This window comes from Papilio xuthus, unplaced genomic scaffold, assembly GCF_000836235.2.
Source record: "Papilio xuthus unplaced genomic scaffold, Pxut_1.1 DF826945.1, whole genome shotgun sequence".
Taxonomy (NCBI): Eukaryota; Metazoa; Arthropoda; class Insecta; order Lepidoptera; family Papilionidae; genus Papilio; species Papilio xuthus.
In genome coordinates this window covers 9,265,301-9,290,448 of record NW_013531704.1, presented here as the reverse complement: position 1 = coordinate 9,290,448, position 25,148 = coordinate 9,265,301, and the positions used below count along the sequence as shown (strand labels likewise).

General features: G+C 32.1%; 1 protein-coding gene across 1 annotated transcript; it reads left to right on the top strand.

Moving 5' to 3' along the window:
- The first annotated feature begins 5,004 nt into the window (after positions 1-5,004).
- On the top strand, positions 5,005-16,053 carry LOC106121103 (uncharacterized). Its single transcript, XM_013316604.1, has 6 exons — positions 5,005-5,260; positions 12,754-12,923; positions 13,125-13,302; positions 13,590-13,729; positions 14,912-15,143; positions 15,408-16,053. The coding sequence occupies exons 1-6, from the start codon at positions 5,221-5,223 to the stop codon at positions 15,506-15,508; spliced, it is 861 nt and encodes a 286-aa protein (XP_013172058.1). The 5' UTR covers positions 5,005-5,220; the 3' UTR covers positions 15,509-16,053.
- The last annotated feature ends 9,095 nt before the right edge of the window (positions 16,054-25,148 follow it).

The following is a 25,148-nucleotide window of genomic DNA, read 5'->3' as shown; positions in this document are numbered from 1 at the left end:
GCTCTCCGTCTAAATTAAATTACAGTGAGATCCATGCAGCCGTTCTGGAGATAAATTGTAACAAACATCGATCCATCCATCCTACATTCGCATTTATAATATAAGGTTTAGTAAGAAGTAAGATAAAACAAACTTACACTTTCTAAAGAAAATGGAATGGTAAAGGAACATGACTTTGTGATGGTTGTTGTATAAATTATATTTAGTAACAAGCACATCTGTGTTGTTTGCCATTGAAATGAACACGCTCTGAGGCAAAGGGACTCACACCAAAGGGACAAGGGATCTGACAGGCGTTTAAGCGAAACGGCAACAATATCCGTTTCGGATATCAGATTCAACTAATATCCTAACCTTTGTGATGAGATTTTGTGGTAAATGTTGTGTTGCAAAACAACGCATATTGTCGAAAATTTTATAATACATATCATAAGCAAGGTAAGGGATTTTTCGGTGAAAATATCATTTACAAATTCTAAAATTTACTACTGTCAGATAATTGTACAAGAGTTTTCTATATAAAAGTGACGTATTTAAATGTAAATAATCTTAATGACTATACGATAACCAATTTCTTTAGATGAAACGCAAACTCTGAACGTAGTTTAAACTAATTAATGATATAATTAAATGTGACTGACTATGAATACGGCACAGGAACAGGCCGCGGAATATTATACACTAAAAATCATCTGAGGGCGAACGTAACGCGGAATAAAATGTATGCGGATCACGAATACGGGTTAAGGGCTATATATTTTAATGCCCTCACGAGTCTTCACTTACTTTCCACTCTTTTGTGTACTTTTACTCGTGTGAAAATAAAATCCAAGGAAGCGTAGCGTTACGACAAGAAACAAACAGCCCGGCTGCGAGGTTTTATTGCCGAAAAAATGAGGAAGTACTCGACTCGATATTGCACCCGTTTTTATTACTAAATACCAGCTTTCCTTCGTTATGCTCGCTGTGTTTAATGTGGCAACTTTTTGAAATGATTATACTGCGGAGATCAGAACTATACATTATCAAGTGTTTTAGACTATAGCCAGTTTATGATTTAACTAGTTTATAATCTTTATAGATAGTTGAATATAATCATATTTGTTTTATTTAATCCGATTATAACGATTTAAGGATTTTAACTATATCATTTTATTTTAACAATTGTGTTTTATCACAAATAAATTAATTGATTAAATGAACTTAATGAAAATTAATTTATCGCTTTCATATTAATCTATATTGGTTTTATATAATATTTATACCGTTTACTGCTGAACTCAGAGAGGTTCATTGACCACTAAGTAGTACCACCTTAATATAGTTTTTGTATGAGAACAAAAAACAAATCTCCTTCAATTAATCTTTAATCGAATTATATATTTACTGGTGATACTTATCTATGGTTTGTCGTCGGTTTTGTTGGATATTTAGATCCTGTTATTAGTAGAATCCGATAATCGGATAACTGGCTGATTTTAACTAGGTATTGCTACCGAATAGCTGGATATTTAGTAATTAGCTGACTATCAAAGCAGCGGATTATCAGTGTACACGTCGCATGCAATGTTACAATTAATTACTAATATTACTTAACATTAATAGGGAATTAATTTAAATCGTCTAGTTATGTATATTCCTTTCTCTTGTCTTTCTTTATCATACGCGAAAGAAGATGGAATGGATTTGAATTCTCGGAGATACATTCATTTGAAAGGCACTCGTTTTTTTTGTTAAAATTGAATAGTAAAAGCTTCAGTTTATTACAGACTAGCTGTCGCCCGCTATTCCGTCAGCGAGGAATTAAAAAGTAGCCTAAAACATCCCGCCGTGAATCGTACCTTCCTTTCAAATCCCATCAAAATTGGTCCAGCCATTCCGGATATTATACGAAAAAACGTTGCCCAGCGAACAGACACACATACAGACAGGTTTATCTCAAATTTTATTAGTGTGTGTAGATAATCAATTTCAATTAAGTCGTATTAGTTATTAACTTGTGTTGCTGTAAACGTATTTTTTTTTCAGATGATTATTTAAGTCAGAAATGTTTATGATAGTAAAATTTACATTTAAATGAGTTGTGTGTACAGCGTGTAGTAACAATTTGTTGCATTGTATGCATGTGCATCTATTGTAATTCAACGTGACTTAGAAAAAGATTGTATCTATTGTTCTAGTGGTATTGTGGCAAGTTGCGTTCTTTTGGTCCGTTTTATTTAAACGCTTCGGAATATTTTATTGCTGGAAATGTATATTTATTGCGTCGTGACAACTATTGTGCGGGGAGATGCAGCTTTTATTGCGCGCCCCTGGGATAATGGCGGCAAATATATTTTACAAACTTTCATAAAAGCATAGCGAATGTTTCAAAGTCGGAGAACAAAGTTAACCGCAGAGAAAAGGGTTCGCGGCTACGGATTAAAATTTTCATTTAACAAATTTTGGTTTTCTAATAACTTTGTTATTAAATTTATGTTCACCTTTAGTATTAACATAAATACCACAATAGTATTAAACAATCTTCGACTCTTCACTAACATTTAATATCTTGTAACGAATTTAATCTGCATTTCTTCAACTTAAACAAATAAAATGGCTTTAATTTTATACTTGTACATTCGTTATATCCGCGCAGTGAGCCGCGCAGTCAGCACGTTGTACAAAGTTTACGACATCAAATCAAGAAAAAGCGCTTAAAACGCTGGAGAGCGGCGGTGGGTCGCGGTGGGTCGCGGTGGGTCGCGCCTCAAATAAATATGAGCCCTAAGCTGACGGCACATAAATACCGCCCTAAGCTGACGGCTTATAAATGAGCTGGTTACTTCAACTATAATCATATAAACTAGAAAAAAAAGTATAAAGACGTAGAGAGTTTAAGTTGTGAAGGTAACGTAGTTATATTATACTTCTGACAAAGATTTATTTGACACTAAGGCTAGATAAAAAAGTCATAAAGAGCACAAGATAAAAAAGTCATAAAGATAAAAAAGTATATTAGAATTATTATTATTAAGAATCTTTTTAATTTACGTTTTAATTTAACAGTTTGTTTATATAAAATCAACGGGCACGCTGACTATGATTGTGCCTGCACTCCGCGTTAGTTCGCGTTCCGAGAGCGTCGTAGGCGAAGTAGAGCGACACACATCAACTTGAATGTTTGATGGGTCCATTACATTCTTGATGGCGAGATATTTTAAGAATTTAGTTTGTAATCATTACATTTATTTAATAGTACTGCAAAACACAATAAACCAAAATTTAAGTATACATTTGCAAATTCAAGCGAGTAATACTAGCAGCCGGGTACTTCGGTATAAGAATGTCGTCGTTGTTATTTTAGTGAAAGCATTAAATTAAACTTATAAAAAAAGAATCGTAAAATGAAGAAGTTTAGATGTTGAATGATAAGAGAATGAATTCATTCCGACCTATAATTCTAAGAATAAGGTTTAGGCGATTACACTTTATAGCCATTTTATAGTCGAGGCATTAAAATTATGCGATAAAAAGAAATATTGTTATACGTTAAATGTCAAATGAGGTTCGCGCATGCGCGGCGTGCACGGCCCGCACGGCGATGTATGCTGGGTCTAACACTGAAGTAATGGTGTGTTTATATTACTCCAGTACAGTACTTCTGTAGCGCCTTAAATCAGCGCTGGCATACAACTGGAATAACGTAAAGTCTAACTGGCGCTATTGAGCTTATACATCGTTACTGTCTTACTGTGCTGGCATAATGTAAACACGGCATAAAGTGTACATAACTAGTACCTTCTTGGTGATCAATTAAGGATTCTTAGTTCACCCATTAACAGATGAAGTTAATAAAACTAAATAAAATACAATAGCAATTTATTAAATGAATATTTGTGCTATTACGAGATGTGAGACTATCTTTGATTGCACTTTACGTCGCCCTTTAGTTATCTTATAAACACACTGGCAGGTATATAATAATAAAAAAAAAATTAAACTTGAATTTTCATGCCAATATTTAGCTTGCTATAAGATTTGTAACATGTGGTTAACTTGCTCTGTTGATGTGAAAGCTTCTAGGCTGTAAAGTGATTTAAAATCTAAATCATGTTTCAAATTTCAGCTCCGTTAAATATTATGTGGCCTTATGTAAACGTAAATAGTTATAGTATTATATATGTGAATGTTTTATTCAACGAGTTTAAATTAGACATTATATTTAATGAGAATTAAACTAAACCTCTACTTAACCACCTAAAAGATAAGTGTAACATAATAACTCACTTACTATGTTAATTAAAGCAATTATATAATTAAATGAAACATATCGTATATTACGTATTTCAAAATTAGCTACGGAATTGCCTCAACTTGTACTTACCTAGAACAATATTTATTACTAATACCGTTACCTTGATAACCTCAAAATTTAATTAACTACCAACATTCGGCACAGGTACATTCATATCCGATGGTAGCTTCCGAAAATATAGTCTCATTAACTTATCTGACCCGGTGGGATATATAGATAGCTAGAAAAGTATCGGACTGTCCTATCTTTTCTGCCATTTTCTATGCCTATGTAGATTTGATATATTTACTTTTTTTACATTATACGCGTAATAGCGAAGCGACCGCTGTTCATAGACCTTAATATTTTTGGTTTGGCTACATCAATGAAGGAGTGAACGCACACGTGAATGTTTCTCCTTCCTATGCGTCCTCTTCTCCGTCAAATACAAAGAAAACGACTGGACTGGAGAGAGGATTATAATAGGCCTCCGGCAGTCGTACGTGATCTCGTATTGCACGAGTCGAGCCGGCCTATTCATGCAACAGACGATGTTGTTGCTGGGGTCTACAATTATTTCTGACAAAAACTAACCACGATAAGTGCACATCTCACCGGGCCAGATTAGTTAGTCGCACTATATTCAGCGGTGCGTCGAGCAAAGTCGCGCGCACCCCTAGTTATCTTATCACTTTGACATTCGCGCTCAGTTCGCAACCGGCGGTCGTCGAAAGCGCACGTATGTATCTCTACGCACTCGCTCCGATCACGTACTCGTAAAATACGTTCGGTTCGGTTTGTATGTAAGTTATGTGTCTTAAATGCGAAATAATGAAGGAGATTACAGTTGAAATAGTTTAAAATGTGAAATGTTCGCATAAAATGTGATTTTGATGTTTAATAAATGATTACTATGGCTTTTGTGTGATTGTGAAGTTGATGTAATGAAAATGGTCGTGTTGCTGCTACTGGTCATGTTTGTTGGTGAGTTTATGATAACAAATAAGTACTATTATGTAAACATCACCTTTACGCGCAAGATGTCAAATTAAACCTTTTAGAAAATAATAATTTATAGTCGATGAAAACAAACTACTCCATTATTGAAATAGTAATTATAATAAAAGCTTAATAACTTTAAAACCGGTCAACATAAAAGCGATTTAAATCACCTTCATAAAATTCATTAATCACATTAAGGAGCTTTTATAAAAGCCCTGGTTATTTCCATCCATCTGTCCAAAACTTTATCAATCAGTAAATATATTTTTAATATTTAATTAGGTAAAAATAAAAGCGATTGTATTTAAGATACTAAGAGAATAATAATGTTGTTAATATTTGTATCGAAATATAAGGGTTTTAACAAATAGGAAAAAAAACTATGCCCTCTAGGCGACATGAAATATTTCCAGAAAATAAAAAGGTTACCGGTTCGTCTAATTCTTCCTAATCCTAGATGAGCTCGGCTCTTGTTCAGTCTCCTACATTTATTTATTTAAAGAATGAGCTTAGATCTCTACATAATATAATACTATTGGTTGAAGAGAAACGCATATAATGTTAATAAATAAATAAATTTTCATGTTTTTTATTTTTTTCGGCAAGACTAACAGACAAAGTTACCACAAGATATGTTTTTTATCTGTAGCAATTTAGGTTTAGTATCATAACGTGACGGCTGTAATAAAAAATATTAATCTCATTTGAAAAGAGTAATATCGGTGAATTAAAGAATACACGAATGTGTTTTTACAACTTAAAAAAATACGTTGTAAAAAATAAAGCAGCACATTCTGAGGAAAAAAATATTATTTTTTATGACATAATTAGCAATATTTTTAAATGGAATGTTACATCAATTATTGAAGAAGCTACAGCTATTTATTATAAATCAATTCCAGACTTAGTCATTAAAGTGTACCTACTTATACTAAAAAAATACTAAAGGACTGTTCCTCTTCTATTCCGTTGCAGCTTTGTCAGAGTGATCCCTGCCATCATGTATCCTGCGGTATGTGGTTTTTGCAAGGGGCTGGCCAAAGCTGTTCTGATCTGGTCATTTCATCTTATAGGGGATCTTTCCATGTCCTACAGTTCCTTTCATACCAAGCACTCCGTGGACTTATCATTGCATCTACGGGCGTGACTAAAAGGTTACTTAAAGTTTAAGTCATCATAAAATGCCTCTATGTGAGGCGTTACTTTAACAAAATAAAATTGTACCAACACGCAAACAACCCGCCCGTAAAGTCATTAATGTTCGTGACCTACGGAGACCTAATTACAACGAGATCCGTTTTAGTTTTTTTTCTTTAGTAACGTTGTCATGAATGAGAAAATAACGCCAGTCTTCCGCTGCATTTAACACAATTCAACGATGGTACAGATTGAACAAGTTTATTGTGAGTTCTCATTATTAAACACCCTGTACATATATCGTTCTTGTTATTTTGTGGATTACAATTGTTATTAACATTATCTTAATGTTTGTTATTGTGATAGCTCATACGCACGTTCCCCCCATAGGTTTAATCCTTCCCAAAGTTAGGGATGATAATTTTGGCTCTTATTGGTTTGAAATTATCCCTTTGAAGCTACTATTTTAATTTAAATTAGAGAGATTAACCTGAAAATTCTGTAGTATCCTATCTCGACATTTTTAAAATTAAACTGTTGAAGGCTACTCGCCGGATTATTAAATGATATTTTGCGTATGTTATTACTTTAAAGTTGTCAAATAAATAATATTACGGTAGAAGAAAAATAAGTGTAGAATAATAATTTAAGGTTATGTTGACGAAATAAACAAAAAAGAAAAAAGAAGTTAAAAAAAACCAAAGTGGTTGGAGAAGAATACGACTCTAATACGTACGTAAGTAAAATTTAAAAAAGACAAGTTTCGGAAACATCCGGTGACATAACGAAGTATAAATCATTACATTGCTCATATGAAATGTTTAGTTCTTATTCTGTTCCATTTACCTGCAGAATTTCCTCTCGTATTTTTCCTCTGCTAATTGGATTCCGACATGAGTTTCATGTTTTAACTCAATTAAAATGTAACATTTATTCATGCGTTGAATTAACTCTGTTCTAGTTCTATTTCTAGGATAATATTAATGTTCTGTGTAATTTATTTATTGAATACTATTAAAAAATAATCATCATCTTCCAGTACTTAGCCAACTTATTGTAGGGTAAGCGTACAGGATTTTTCACCTCCCGATCTATTCGCAGTTACAAACATTATTTCCTTCATGTCCTATCATGCAAACAAAATACCTCTATATTTGTTCACATTGTCATCTGTTTTCTTCTCAGAACATGCCATTTTTGGAGGGGGGGGGGAAGACAGGATTTTGGACCAGGACCTGGCTCACTAATATCACTTCGGTGGCCATCCTTGTACAACTGTTCTGAGGCATCTCCAGAGATCCCTCAGAACAAGCCTAGACTTTATATTACCTATACATATAGTATCTATTAACCTTTTATCTGTTATTTTTATCAAATATAATATTAAACGACCGTTCCCTTCACTTAACCACGATGTCACGTGTAAACGAATAATTCAAAAATAAAAATGTTCAAGCTTCGCGCAACCACAGCTGCTGCATAGATTCGCTATGAATAAAACATTTTATATGCTTGAAAATCAATAAACTGAACTTACTGCAGCTTACTGTGACTTCAAAAGTTAAATTAGACATTTCCTTGACAGTAAAGTATACTCGTAAGTGGATATCAATGGAAGAGACAATACGTGTTAAGAAAGTATGAGTCTAAAATCAAAGTAATTCATTGATAAAAGGAAAAATATTTCAGTAGAATTATAGACCACAACCTGAAGTGAGTACTTTATCATTTCAGTATTATTTCTTTTAACATACTTTAATAATTTAGCTTCTATGTTAATAGATTTTTCTATTTAATAATTTTATTTTATTATCATATATATCCATTTATCCATTTTACTTGAAATTAATATAAATATTACAACAGTATTTTTAAACTTAATCTTAACTCTGTTAACGCTTGAACTTGTTAATAGTTAAAGAATCGGAGCTGGTTAATAAATATTCAAGGAGCTGGCGACCTGCTCCCCCCCCCCCCTCCTGACCCCTCCACACCCCCACGCATTTCACTCGTTGTAGCGAGCTCTGCCCGGGACAATTTTACTCATAAACTCTAAACCAAATATTATGACTGACTAATAATAACTAGTTTTTGTATATAAATACCTACAGATAAGTTAAAAAAATAAGTTATACGAGTCTTATTTCTCATGTGTATTATAATAGAGATAATTAGGGTAAGGAAAAGTAAAATGATTATGCTAGGGTTTGTTTGTAAAAAAGGTATAACTAAACTAACAAAGGTTAACCTACGTTAAAAAAATATATCTTTTTTGTCTTTAAACTTAAGTAACCATTTAACATTACATTTTTTAATAACATAGGAATAGGACATATATAGTTAATTATTCATTGCAATTGTTATAGAAAAAGAGCAGCAGTCATACTAAACTATATTTCTATACTAACATTCCAAAAACACCGTGATATTTTTTTATCTCTTTTTGTTTAAAAACTGGGAAGCAGATATGTTTTATACAGAGATTATGTGTCAGAAACCTACGGTTACTCTATCAATGATTATTTTTTTTTTCTCCCGACATCTCCATTTTGCGCATCCATACCTTAGGATTTTGTATAGGTACAGCTAAAGTGTAGCCGTTGTGTTATGGTTATTAAGCAATTCAAAAGTAGGTTCCCTAATTATTTCTCCATGTCAAGGTAAAAGTTTCATGGTTGAGGCTGTTAGAAAAGAAAGTTTTTACATGAAAATATTATTCAATTGTTATTCATGCTTGTTTCAGTGTTGGCGTGTGATTGCCTGCTAGTATCGAATACAGTCTAATGTGATTCTAATCATTCCGCACGCACTGGCTTTGTTATTATTTTACAAATATGAGGTAATGGAATAAAGAGCAACACATAAACCATATTGATTTAAACCATATTTTCGTACAGTTGTAAAAATAACAAGTAACTTTTTTATTACTTCGAAATCATACCGATTTAGTTAATCCTTGTAAATAGTAACAACAATTAATATTTTTAACACAAAAAATGGCTAAACAAGAAATATAAAACGTTTTAATTTGTACATATATTACTTATTTTAATTGGTTTCTATTTTCCCAAACGTCATAAGAACTATTTACTGTTAGCATAGAATTTGACATTTGCATTAATATATTTTGTCTCTGTATTGTCAACAATAATGAAAGAGATAAAAATATGTATGACACGAGTGTAACGGCAGTGAGATTCGACATTTACTCTTCATCTGTTATTGTACATTATTCGGTAGTTAATTCGTAGTTTGTTCTAAAAAACATATAAAAATATTCCCGAAATTAATCTTAAACATGTTGAGAGATTTTCTCATTTAGTTAGGACAAAGTTTTGCCCGCATTGCGAATTCTCTGGGAGTTCCATATTTGCTTCACTTAAAACTTATCGTTACCTAATCATATGCCGAAAGTAGAGCGCCCTCTATGGGACCGTAAATTAAGAATGTTTCATGAATATGTACATACACCGGGGAGCGGGGACCTCGCATCGCAAAACAATCGCTTCCGACATTACGTAACATGAAAAATAATTCGTAGAAAGATGTAAAAAGGTAATGAGATCGTAAAACAAATATCTACGCTAATATAGCTTTATAATGTTATCTTAATTATTGTTACTTATTATATGAATTTTGTCTATTGATCCTGTAACTTTGTCTCTTAGGCTACGTCGACTTAGCAACAAACTTCTGAAGTGGGCTTACTCACAAAGCTGTATAACTCCTTTGACACTGATGATACGATATTAAAGCTTACACAGAAATATCTATATCGTTATTGGGGAATATTAACAGCTTAATATAAGAATTAACTGCAATATCTAATCCTTGAGTACGATACGATATTTATACCTCAAAAAAGTATCAACGTGTCAAAAGACAGGCGTGAAGTGGAAATAATTCCGCGTTTCGTGTGATGTGCATGTGTGCTAAAGCCTAATTTTAGTTTTCTTTCTATCCGATGCTCTTTTTAAAAAGAAACGATTGGAAGGAAAAGTGATTTTGACGCATACGATTATATAGATGGGACCCATAGGAGAGGAAATATTCTCAGGCAGGTCTGTGGTCTCTGCTTACCCCTCTGGGTTACGAGCGTGAGTTATGTTTTTATTGTAGTACTAATTAATATATGTTATCCTTTCATTTTCATGTCCGTACAAAACTTTGTCGCTGAACATTCATACAGAAATAAGTTCCATGTACAGTTCATTTAAAACTTATGACTTGTCTAATTATTTTGGTAGCGCGCGGAGCACCGGCGGCAAACATTGACTGAGCTATTTTAACATGGAAGAACAATGCTGAAGTTGGTGCAAAGTTTTATTTTATGAACAAACATTGTTGAACTAACAACGACCGCTTTAAGGTCGTATTACACAAAGATGAACTTTATGACCCAAATATTATAAAGTGCGGTAGTAGTTATACCAGTAACTGTAATGGGTGCTCTAAACAAAGTAACATCCGATGAACGATTTGCTAATCGAAAAGTGTATGGACGTGATAATAACTTTTGACATGTCATGTGCATGACGAATTCCACAAGTGTGAGCGATAATATAATGTTATATTATCTACCGGTTTATAAATATTATATTCTAGATATATCTGAATTTTCAATGCAAAATCAACGCGACGAAGAAAAAACACTATCAACAGTTTAGTTTATTTTTTATCTATTTCATGAATAATTAAAAAAAAAACAATCGGTTTTTTCATTCTTGAAAACCAAAGTTTGTGAAATATGATAGAAATTGTAATTTTTGATTTTCTAACTTAGGTCAAAGAAATATTATTAAAAATTAGTTAATTAACATGGCAATATTTTAATAATATTTAAGTTACTTCATGAAATAACATTGGATGGCATTTGCTTTGTTAAATAACTAGTTAACTGAATCAATATGTCATATCACTTTTGACCTATACGTGATATTTTACTTTATTCAGAGGTGAGTGTCACATTTATAGAGGAAAGGTCATATAGTTACAGGAATACAACGTACAAATGTTTAATTGTTTTAACTTTACTATTAAAGGGAAAAACTATTATCTATATATAATTTGGCTCACAACTTTTAATTACTTCTACTAAAAATCATTCAATTAAAAAAATCATGAAAATATTTTATTTTAAACTGAAACGACTATCCTTAATTATTTCATTAATTTACATGAACTTAAATCGTATTAAGAAACTACAACAGGATCTTTTGCTCGAAGGCTTTCAAGGAATTAGCTGCGAGCAAAGGTAAATAAAGTCACGGATTGGAGTACAAGTCAAATAATCAAATATCTCCTGGAAGAGATTTAGCGATATCCTTTCCTTCTGCCCTTTTGTGTTAGTAAGCAAATACGACTATTTAAATAAAATGTAACACTGTCGACTTTTTGTAAATAATAAATTAAGTTTTGTATATGCCACGGGCACCTCGCCATGTACTCGCTTGAGTATTTATTTATTAAGGTTTGCCAACAAAATATGTAACATACAATTATACATAGTACAATAATTGTATCTGCAAGATAAAAGAACTTCTTGTTGATGAGCGCTATTTTAATACAGTATGTATACTGTTCGTTCAAATCAACCATTTTTTTTAAACGTTAATATTGATAACCTTTAAGACAATGTTAAAGTAAATAACTCCTAAGTTATGTTAGGTGTAAAAAAATAAATAAATATGAAAGTAAAAAACATAGTTGGAATATATCATTAGCTACGATAACCAAAAGAAACATTAACTTTTTTGTATAGTTTCGTGCGATATTGAAATTGATCCGTCCTGCGGCAGCACGAAACCTCATTCGTTTGTAATAAAATTATTTCCTTGCGTGGAATGATTAATTGCATTTATAGAAATACGGAAATAAGAATGAAATCAAACAATTCGATCAGTTTTTTTTAATAACATCTAATTTGTTTTTCTATCTTGAATCTTAAATAAAATGAATAGCCAAAAGTATAACAGGATAACTGTATGTTGAGGTCTTGACGCAATTGTGACGCTTTTGCAATTATGTAACTAAAGAGATTAGAAGTAATTTAAGGTGTTACTTATTTCATAGTACCGTATGTATTTTTGTTGAGATTGTGTTTCCACTGCCAATTGAACAAAATGTAGAACGGCAAGTATTTTAAGAGTGAAGATTAACGGCGATCAATTTATATCGCTAAACGTTGGTTTTTGAGACCAAAATACCTGTCAATATTTTTGACAAACCAGAAATAACAATATGTTTTAAACAGTGGTTTTGGTCTTAGAAAGCTACGGTAACTCGCACATTCAGACGTTGACCTTGAGCGAGCTTGATAGAGATGTATGTATGTATAGCACGCAGCGTGCCACACACGATCACGCTGCTTGAGGTGCCGCTGTGGGCGGACCCGCGGCGCGAGGCTGAGCTGCGCTGTCACTACGCGCGTCAGCCGCGAGACCCGCCACTGCACTCCGTCAAGTGGTACAGAGACAACAACGAGATATTCAGATACACCCCACAAGAGGTGAGCCACCACTACATACACGTACTGGATAGCTTGATATTAAGGAGTTACATGATACGTTTTTTATTTATACAGATTTATAAAGAGTTACTCACACTTATCAAGTGGTTTGACGGTTACAAAAATAATAATTATATGTTAATGCACGTGTTTCGGCAGTGGGAACTCAATGTAAATGAGTCATTGTATTTTTGGTGTCAGCTGGAGAGCCGTGCATTCAACAACAGCGAGGTGACGATCAGCAACAGCTCATGTTCGCTGAGCGCGTGCGTGGTGTTGGTGCGGCCGGAGCGGGGCGGAGCACGATACACCTGCGAGGTCTCTAGCGAAGGGCCGCGCTTCGCGGTCGACAAGCGTTCTGCCAACATGACGTTAGCCGGTAACATTCTATTACAATAAATAAGTTAAAAACAAACAACTCCAACCTCAATATGTGCTGTACACATCATACATCAGACGACACTATAATAGGCCACAATGGATACAAGCCATAACCATTATTCTCTTGTCAGTCATGCAATAAACATATAATAATTGTGTTCCATATGACGTAATATCTTTTACTTGAGAATAAATTTAATGATGGCTACCATAACGATTTCAATAACCAGGTCGAAGATGTTCTGATGGAGTTGTGATGTAACTGACGCAGTTTGTTATTTCCAGTGCTGCCGGAGTACGACCCTTTGATCACGGGGCTGCCAACTCTGGTGCAGGTGGGGGAGACGGCACTCGTCAACTGTACCTCAGACTACTCCTTGCCGGCTGCAGAAATAGACTGGTTTGTCGACTCGGAGCCGCAGGAGGTTGCTACTTTTTTTTATAATATAGCTTGCCTTAAATTTTATTTTACCAAACTTTCAAATGAGGCGGAAAATTAGATGTGATATTACTCTCGTACTGTTTTTTATTAACCCTAATGATGGCTTCTAACTTCTAAAATATATATTCAATCATGAATTCAAAAGCTAAATTTATTATAAGGTTGACATAAATGACCGCCTCTGAACTCACGACTGAATAATATAAACCTATCAATATCTAGAACTAGGCTAAAACTATCGATCGTCAAACATGAAAACAGCATTTGCTAAAGTAGGTTAATACCTTTATTTCAGTTTAAGGTTTTCGATTATAAATGCCAAAGGTGAAATAGGAAAAGAACTCTCCCGCTAATTAGACAAAAAGGAATAAACAAAACAATAGAAAGTAGAAATAAAAAACACACAACCTAATTAACAAATATAAAGCAAAACATTAATAAATAAACAAGAAAGAGTAGATCGGGATTTATAAAAATAATGAATCATTGTTTATTTTTTTTTAAATGCGGTTTTGAAGCCACTGCTTTGCTCTTTATAAACAGATTACAAAATCAACTTCATAACGATACATATTATCTCAAATCATTTAATAATCTTATTATTTGTATTACGTAGTATTTTAAAAAGATAAATCTTATACAAAATATAATTAAGCCTTGTATTTGTTTCAAAGTCTTATCCAATCTAAACTAGTACTTTGTTGACAAAGACCCGCCTAAAATTAAATAAGAAAAGCAATTCCAAGCTTATCCTTTATGTTTTTGCGGCGGAAAAGGGATGAAATTTCAGTACTGTCATAGATGTTGTTACTTCCACAGTTTACGTCTGGAGAGGTTAAAACATACATACTCGTATATGTGGACAGAAAATAAAATTACTTCTTCTTTATATCATCATGTATTTTCCCGTAATTTTAACTTTCGAAAATGTTTGCATTAACAATTGAAAATAACATTAATTTTGTATTTATTTCATGAACAAGATTTTAAATTGTTATTCTTAATAACATTTTTCAACGAAAAATTAGTTTTGAAGAATTTGAATACAATATAACTGCTTGAAGTTTTAGATGCATTAACTAATGTTTGCTTCTAACAAATATTTTTAGAAAAAAAACCTTCTTTCTTTTCATGAATTAGGATAAAATAACTTGTATGTGTTTAGGATCCGTTGATAACAGGCGTGACCCACGTATCCGGGGCTGATGGGGACGGGTTGCGTGCGTCGTGGCGCACGCTGCATGTGTTCCCAGAGGACTACGCCACACCGCGCGGCTACCTGTCGTTACGGTGTCGGGCCACGTTGCCCACGCGACCGCCGCACGTGCGTAGCATGGCCGTGCGACTGTACGTCGCGGCACGTCCGCACATATCGTCCTATATGTTTAGTAAAAATAGTAAGTACATAACACAATTTAAGAACCCATCACCACTACCTAAACTAACGTTGAGACCTTAAGATAATAAATCTTAAAAATTAAAAACTAAAATATCCCAACAACAGGCCTATCAAAAGCTTGTAAATAACAACGTGTAATTTGATCAGAAAATTCGTTTCTTATATCTCAATTTAAAAAGCAATTATGTGATTGTTAGTGTTGTTATGTTTATTGCGTACATGTATAGTGTAAAGTAATTACATTTAGCAATCACTTCGGCAGATGCGGTGGCGGAGGGCACTTCTGTGAGGTATCACAGGGAGATGTTTGTTTGGACATTATTGCTTCTGCTCGGGAGACAAGTGCCTTTGTTACTCAAATGAAATTTGGAGCTGTTTAGGAAATAAACTAAAACACATTTAAATTAATTGTCACGAAAGCTACAAAGGACAGGGAAAGTGATATTATAGATGTTTAATTAATTAAAAAAAATAACTGTCACACTAAGGGCAGTTAAAAGGAGGCACTTAGTTTAGATTTATATGAGAAATCTATACTAAAAAACTGCTTACGTAAATGCCTTTAGTGTGATGGAAAATCGTGTAGGAACACAGATATAAAATATTTTTTTATTTCATTATTTTAATTATTCAATTTCATAAATGATAATTGTACTTTTATAATCTGTAAATATATTTTACTGCGCGATCACAATTTATCAGTGTCTGAATGTTATTGTAAATAATTAAATTACTATAATAATTGTAAATATAATATAAATAAAATAAATTTCTCCCGCTTGCTTTAATTTCAAGGGAGGAGAGATATCTCTCGAATGTCTACTTTATCTGATCCGTACAGCGCCCGCCCGTAAATATAAAAATAAAGATATAAATTATTCAGGACAATTTATTTTATGATACGAAATTATGTGATAGCGTTTCAATTTTATATTAATTCATTGAAGTATTATTTACTTTACAGATTTTAATGACATTTTATAATATTGAAAAATGTTAATCTTTAGAGAAACTACGTAATATTAAACGAATTATTGCCTTTTAAGATTTGTTTTTATATTTACGGACGAGCGCTATATTTATTATTTAAACATCTATATATATTTTATCAAAGTATGTGTTGAATTCTTATATTTATTTGTATAACAGCAGATGTGCCAACATTGTAAATAAATTATTTTATAACGTCTAAATAATGAGTAATTTTGTACTACAATTTAAATCGCTTGATAAAACCAAGAATAAAAAAATTTCATTTAGTGTTTTTTTTTTTAATTAAGGTATTTTATTTGTAAATGTTACTGTCCTAAAAACACTCAAATCAAATATTTTGTTATAGTTTTTGTAATTGAAAATTAAAAGAAAAACTTATTTTTATTACATCATGGTTGTATATTCCAAATTTAAATGCTGCATTTCTTCTTATTTTTAATTATACTTTTTATGTTACACGAATTAAGTAATTCAGCATAAGTTAAAACTTCAATGAACATCTTGTAGATAAAAATTATAATATAAATTTTATATGTGTAATTAAACCTATTGTACAGAAATAAATAACAGATTCTTTATGTCAGTAATCAACGGACTTTTTCTTTTCACCCTGTTTTTTATTTTAATTAGAATGAATCAAACACGTGAAATATCTTCATTTATTGTCTATATGTACATACGTTCTATTCTAAATAGTGGTTAATTAATTTATAGCTTTACAAATTATCCAAAAAAAAAACGTTATACAACACTGAATATAAGAAAGCAATAAGAAAACAAAATTTTCCATCAAACTTTATACGCTCTGCGTCGCCGTCAGTATTAAATTTACAGGATATAGTTGACGGTATCGTAAAAAGGGTCTGACTTGTCAAACCCGAGCTTTAAGTATTCTCCTAACTTGAAAGTTAAAGGTGTCCCCAAGAGAGGTTGTGTATACACACTACTTTAACTGGTAAGTTTTTAACAAGCTAAACTACGTTAAATATAATATTTACCGTGGATTTCTAAGATCATAATCCTCGTTAAAAAAACCATTATTTATTTCTGTTTTATCAAAGATAGTGACAGAGATAACGATATGTTTTTCACGGAGATTTTGGTCTTAGAAACCCACGGTAAATCTAACTTATTTTTAGTAATTTTAATCATCATATGACGAATTTTCACGACTAATCTCTTTTACAATTAATTTTTCAAGACAAAAATCTTGGATAATTACATAATATATTTCTTGTTATTTAAATATGACAGATTAATATCCAAAAATATTTTGTTTATGTTATCCGCAGCTTTACAAATATATATTTTCCGTTTATTCTCATATTTACCGAGTTTCACACAAACTAAAACTCTGTAACAAGTTCCATACACTTTCCTGAAAATTTATGATCTATCCAATTAAGGTCCGGACAGTCGCGCACCGGTGGGACTGCAAACGTTCACTAACTTTAACTTAGAACTATGCACTCAACTTAGCACAAACTTGTATGTTATAGACGAATTTGATTACACTTCTATACGAAGTTTAGAGAATGAAATTTAGAAGTTTTCGCTTACTATCTTTTAGCAAGATATCTTTATTACTTTAACACGTTCTATGCTACTACAATTTTTATATACTTAATAAAATCACAACAATGACCCTGAGTGGTTTAAATATTGCTTATAAAATTAATAACAATTCGCATACGCATTTTAAAAAACTGAGATGTAAAGATCTATTTTGAAACAAAATATTAAAATCGAATTTGTATTAACAATCAATTGCTTTGCGCCGTTTCATAACAAATATTTTAAATCGATATCTGTATCCGATTATTTCAATAAATATTTTATATTGTTACGAACGTAATTCATACTTTTCCAATAATACAAAACGTCCGGTATTTATTACGAATAAATTCGTCGATTGTCCTGGATCACATTTAAAACCGTCGCGTTAAACATATAGCCTCCATCCCCCTGCCTCTCCACTGTCCCTCCTGACCCCACCGGACACATCTCGTTAAGCATTTCCGCTTCCCGCGCTTTTCGTGTGCTTCAATTTATTTAAATTGATAGATCCCTACAAGATCTTTTAATACGAACAATTAATATTTACAACTGTTTATCATTTAAAGTATTATATTCAATGAGGAATATATTTGCTTTTATGTGACGATTAATTTGTAATCTCTTAATTATTAAATAAGATTTCTTTCCCATATAAGAATGTTCTATATGTTTTTATAGGATATAGGAATGACCATTGTCTCACAATTTATGTAAGTAAACTTATGATTGTAATTACAGTTTTAAAATATTTATACGCCTATACTAAGTTAAAAGATACGGAAGTTCTAAAGGAAATTACATGTTACCTAAAAGCCATTTAACACGAATTCCCTTATCAAGTTTGTTTCATTTTGATGTGGCATTTTCTTATCTAAGCAAGTGACACATAGAACCCATGAGGCATGTTCGCAAATATACCCAAGTACACAATTTTACTTGACGTTTTATGTTTCTTGTCGTAATATTTTGTCACAATTTTTCCTTCAACCCCTTTTTATATTTGCTTCTAGCTTATTAATTAGACAAGAAGTGACAAACATTTCTGTATTGTCAGAATTAAAAACCTGCCAACAGTAAATTGGTTTAAGTTAAATTATTTAATTTATTATTTTATCTGTGGCATCGTTATTGCATTATAAATACGTATAAATGTACAAGTACATGTTATTTGAAGTTCTTATATTTGTGGAACATTAACCCTTCCGCAGCTAGTTGAGAAAGATTTCAATATTTACTTTGCTGTAACTTTTGGGTCGGCTAATCATATTCACTGTTGGCTGTGACCTGCCCGACTCAGCGAGTGTACGATATTTTGTGAATATTTTAACTTTGAGTTCCATGTTGCCGGAAAATATAATATACTCTTTAACCTTTGGACTTAATTAAACAGGATGTTCTGTAAATGCAAAGTGCTTTAATGTTCTATTTCATTAGAATAACTAGAGCAGGTCAACAAGCATTTTGGTAGCATACGAAATCTTATATGGATGCGACTTGCGAAGTTTAAAAATGATGCGAGTTGATGAAATAAACAAATATCGATCGATTCAAAGAAATATAATCGATTTTTTAATTCTTCAGTTTGTTATTCTAAAGTAGAATTAAGGAAATCTTTCTATAATATTCGTGATTAATCGGTTTTACTGCCAAATCATCATCAGCTCTCAATATGTCCCCACCGAGGGGCTCAGAGCCTACCCTAAGTTAAGGGTGAAGGGGGAGGTAAATGCCAAATACTTAAACTGAAACATAACATTGTTGTCTTGTTTTATCAATGATAATGAGAACAATGTCAATGGTTTACATTCAACTGTGAGACAGATATTCGCATTAGCTCAACTTGCCTAAATAAATTATTATTTCTTGTCACTGTTTTAGCTTTGCTGTCAGTAAATTTAACAACAGACGTGGTTATTAACCACCCTGTAGTAAAACATTCGCTGCTAATGTATGGATGATATTTAAATAAGCTGTATTTCATATGTAATAGTTGGTAACAGTAACCAGAACATTATTTCAGGCATATATGAAACTTTATAATATCTAGTTAGGTCTTTTTTGCCAAACTAATCGTAAGCATGCCAACGCATGGAGTTACACAAGACCACATACCATTTAGTTAACAATGTTCCAAGAATCTAAAAGAAAAAGATCTGGACGTAGACGTTTTCAGAAGTAGAAGAATTGTTCTAATTTGGGTTATACATTGATAATGACTTATAGATATTTGTCTTTCTACAAGTAACATCAATTACGATACTAATATAAAGAAGCCTTCTATATACCTAATAAAACATAACAAGATCAATTGCCACGTGATATCTATTGCTATATGTTCACATAAAACCTCCTTTCAAATCCTCTTATCCGCATTTAAACCGGATTATCCCTGATAATGTCTTCAAGACGGAATGCAGCGCACCACCGTTGTTACTGTAGTTGTCTTACTATGAGTTTCCACCGCATATACATCTATAGAACATTTTATGTTTTACTAGCTGTCGCCCGCGAATCCGTCCGCGCGGATTTAAGATAAAAAAATGTAGCCTATGTATTCTTCCCGACAATGTTCTACATATATGCCAAATTTTAGCGAGATCCGTGCATCCATCCACACAAACATTCGCATTTATAATATTAATAAGATAAAAACTAACATATTTATTTGCCAATGATATTATTATACTAATAGTAAAATAAAAAAAAAACATAAAAATTTATTAACTTTGAGTAAATGTCGTTAATTCAAATAAATAAACGTAATCAGTTGGCAGCAGTAAATTTGTATGTTTAATGAACAGTTTTATTTGCCCGCCTCAGCTATAAAAGCTAATAGATTGTTGAGATAACTTTAGTAATAAAATAAAAGTATTTGTCTCACTGAGGCTCATATTAGTCCAGTTACGGACAATATCACATTTAATGTTATGTTAATGCTCCAAATTATCTTATTTTAACGCTTTTAGTAACAACTAGATGTCGCCCACGACTCTGTCCGCGTGGAATTAAAATAAGACTTAATTAGTAGTCTGTATGCGTTCCATGCTATGTTGTACATCTTTGAGAAATTACAGAGAGATCCATGTAGCCGTTTTGCAGATGCCTTCTAACATCCATCTAAACTTTCGCATTTATAATATTAGTAAAATGACTATATACTTTTGAACTATGATATTTAAGAAATAATCGTAGATAATATAATATTGTCAATCTTAACTTGAAATTTGATTTACAATATTAACTTGAAAATAAAATAATAAATCATAAAATTGTTAGAACAAAGAACATTAACGACTTCCAATTTCCAAATAAGCTATGTATACCGTTTAGTCAAGAAGCGAGCTTATCACCACCTCAAAGGCCGGCAACGCATCTGCAGTTCCTCTGGTATTGCTGATGTCCATGGGCGTCGTTGAACACCTCGGTATTCCCGTAGCTCGTTTGCCCCCTTTTGTTAAAAAAAAAAATTATAGTCTAAGCAATTAGGAGACATTAAAAGTGATTTGAACAAATAATTATAAGGAGCATGTAATTCAAAGTACACAATTTACTGTAACCGATAAAGTAAAGGAAAATCCTCGCGCACAAACATTATAAGAAATAGGATTAACTTAAATTATATTTCAAGAGACATTTTCTTATTTGAATTGAACCCCGATCCGTGACTTTATTTACATTTGCTCAAAGCTAATTCTATTAAAAGTTAAGACTTGCTCTTTAAGAATTACGTATTTTTATATTATACGATATAAGATTTCGTCTTTTACTAAGAATTTATTTTAATTCCGCTCTGTAAAAGTCATAATATTAGTTTTTGGAACTTTATATTTGGTACATGCATAATTGTTAAAATCTTTCTAATATTATGAATTCGAATGTTTTGACGTATGGATGGATAAATGTTTGTTAGAAGGTATGAATATCGAACGACTGCATGCAATATCGCTAAAGTTTGGCATAGACGTAGAACATAGACTGGAAGAACTAATCAAGTTTTTTATGCCTCTTCAAGGCATACAGTGACTACTCAGTCACAAAAAAAAACAAGTTTTTCTCTGCCGCGCAGACGAAGTCGCGGGCGACGGCCAGTTATGAATAAATTTAATTTGAGTATATAAAATGTTATTCTATTTATTATTTATTAACAATTTTATAGAATACTTCTTTTATAATCTAACGAAATGGTTGGTAAAATTTATAAAACATTTTTAAAGTGACATTTTCCGTTGGGTTTCAGCAAAAACTGCCGTTTTTCACCGCAACACTCAAGCACACTATTTCAGAATGAACGTATAATTTTCGAGCGGATGCTTGCTATCGTTTTCACGTTACGGAATCGCTGCGCTGCGCTGCGCCGGCAAATCTCCACGGAAAAACATATTATGTATAAATTAATATATTTTACTAATATTATAAATACGAAAGTTTAGATGGGTGGATGGATGGAGGGATATTTGTTTGAAGGTATCACTAGCACGGCTACATGGATCTTGATGAAATTTTGCATAGACGTAGAACATAGTCTGATAGAACACATAGGTTATTATCGAGTTTTTTTTTTATTTCTACGTGGATGGAGTGTGAAAAAGTGTTTACAATATTAACTTTCTTCATGTCAAGGTTGCGAATATAGGATTACATTGATTTAACCCCCAAATTATTAAAAAGACAAAAAAGCAACAAAATAGTCTAGATTTTAGTGTTTTGTTAGCTATATAAAATGACTATGTGCAACATTAATTACATAGTTAATTAATTAATTATGCATTTACAGCATGTGCGCGTGGTGTTAATATTTCATTGAGCATTGAACGGCCGCCAGCGCGCGGTGGCTGGAATAGTTAACGAGGTATTTGCTAGAGGGCGCCTCTACCACTTTTATTAAAAATAATAGCATAACATATAAACTGGATTCATAATTATAATACTTTTTATAACAAGAGCTAAGCATGGTTTGTAAGTTATTAATTTAAACTCACATTCTTTTTTATAATAGAAAACTAGCGTCTGACTACGATACTGCCTGAAGTTAAGTAATCGAAAAACGCTACGCGATAGTTTAATAAACGCTTATTCACTCTACTCTTGAAATATTATTTATAAAATAAGTACTTAATCAGGTAACTTAACGCCAAATTTTGTTGGCGATATTCCCACAGAATTAAATTAAATTTACTGAGGTGATATTAATAGGGTATGCAGTACAACCGAACTACTGTATTTGAATTAAACCATTATATTACGTGAGTTAAGTTATTAGATACTAATAGCAGTATTACACATTTATTAAGCTTGCTAATTATACTAGAAATTAAAGAAAAACCACACAAATATTTTAACTCTAGTTTGTTTGAATGTAATAAAATCAAATAAATTATTTTCCCTGGCCGCTTAATAATCTGGATTGCAAAGAACCACACAATAGAAAGGGCTCGGTAAACCCAATAAGGGAAATAAAACGTTTTGTACTAAAAGTCGATACATTCTGTTAACAACCAAAGTCTTTTGTGAAAGGTTTGATTACTGGCGTACCTTCCTGTAAGTATACTATACCTGTGTACATTATTACATTCATGAAAAAGGACATTTAAACAAATAACCAAAGCAACCGACAAGGCCTTAAAGTTTTGTTTTATCTATTATATAAAGTTTTTATTGTAATATAAGTTAATATGTATTTAGCTATAATTATTTAGTTCATAAATATATATTTTTCTTAATTTATTTATCGCAAGTAGGGTTAGTTGTAGGCAGGAGGCTGGTCATAAAAATTAAAAAATAAATAGAATAGATATTAATGTTAAGCATAGAAGCTTTTTATTTATTTTAGAACATAAAATAGTTTAGAAGAAACAGCAATGATTATAAAATATTCAACAAAAGGAGTTTAACGTCGTCTACGTCTACATCTACGGGGAAATGAAGAGTTATTGTATAAAATTAAACGATTTTTCTTAAAATAAACATAATAAGAGGCATTCAGAAAGGTCACAATAGTGTTCCGTAGACAAAGACTCGCTTAGAATAGAACAAGGTTGGCAGCTTGTCGCGACGCTTTTCAAATCTACACCAGATTTATTTTCCTTTTATATTGTTAATGTTTAACTCAATTTTTACAGAAGAAGTGTATTTTTAATGTTTCAGTTAAATAAAGTTCATTGCAAGTTAAATTTACTTTTTATAGTAATATGTTTCTGTGGGAAAGTTGATATTTATTAAAATAAACGAGAGAACACGTCGATACTTACATCGGATATTTCGTGGACTGTATGTATTGCAAACAGGACTAACCACAGACCAACATAAAACATTTCATATATCCAAAAAATCTTACTGATATTTTTATTTGTAATAACAAATGGAAAACGAAAATATAATTGTGTTATTTTATATATTTTTCTTTGTACAGCTTACTGTATATTTGCGATATTTAATTAATCATTTTGTTAGAAACTAATTTTCTAAGTGAATTAGGTAATAAAGCAGACTAGGCGCGGCGGCACATAATTTCCCTACAGAATGCCAAAGCCTAGCGCACTCACATACAATATATTTCCTAGAAAGCTTTTTGCAGCATTCATAAAGTATTATTAGGATGTGAAAGTAAACAATAATGCCTACGAAATTATTTTAGTCAGGCCAAAAAACAAGATTTGTATGAAAATGTATTAAAATTTAATAAGAAAGTGAACCGCACCTGATGAACATTTAAAAAGGGACTTTGAATAAGTCAGAAATTTCATGTCCGCAACTGAGGAAGAAATATTGTGATTATTTGTGAGGTCTGACCTACAAAAGGGACTGCGTCATAATTTCCTTTGTAACCTCTGACGTCTGCGCTCAACTGCCCATTTTCCTTTGACGAAAATAACCAGTGGGATTAACTATATTTTTATGTTTCTTTTACATAACCCTTCTAATTAGTCTGTTATGTTAACTTGAAACATAAATTAGATATTCAAGCAATATTTTAGTACTGGAACTAGAAAACCTTTTAGACTTTGATTAGTAACCAAAGATCGACTTAGTAACCCGTGATCTTTCTTTCCATGATCCTATTCTTTCTTGATCTTTAGAGATTTCAATTTATAGACTAAAAGCGAGATAATTTCCTCTCTTATACTAACTTTATGTATAAAAATATTAGAAAAAGAATGATTTGTTTCGTAAGCGCGTCCTCCAAATATAGAATACCCTATTTCCATGTCTTCCGTAGGCCTGTCCCTATTCCGAGATCCATTTATTTTATCCCCGCGACTGATCTCAATGAGATAGGAATCAGTGGCGGACACGAATTTGTTACGAATGTACGAAAAACTCTACCGAATTTGTCGCAAGAAAAGACAAAAAAGTGGATTCAAATAACTCAGGTGTAGCTATTTATTGAATTTAAAAACATGAAAGTTAATCTTCATGTCCTTAATCATTTTGAATTAACTAACTCCGCCCCCGA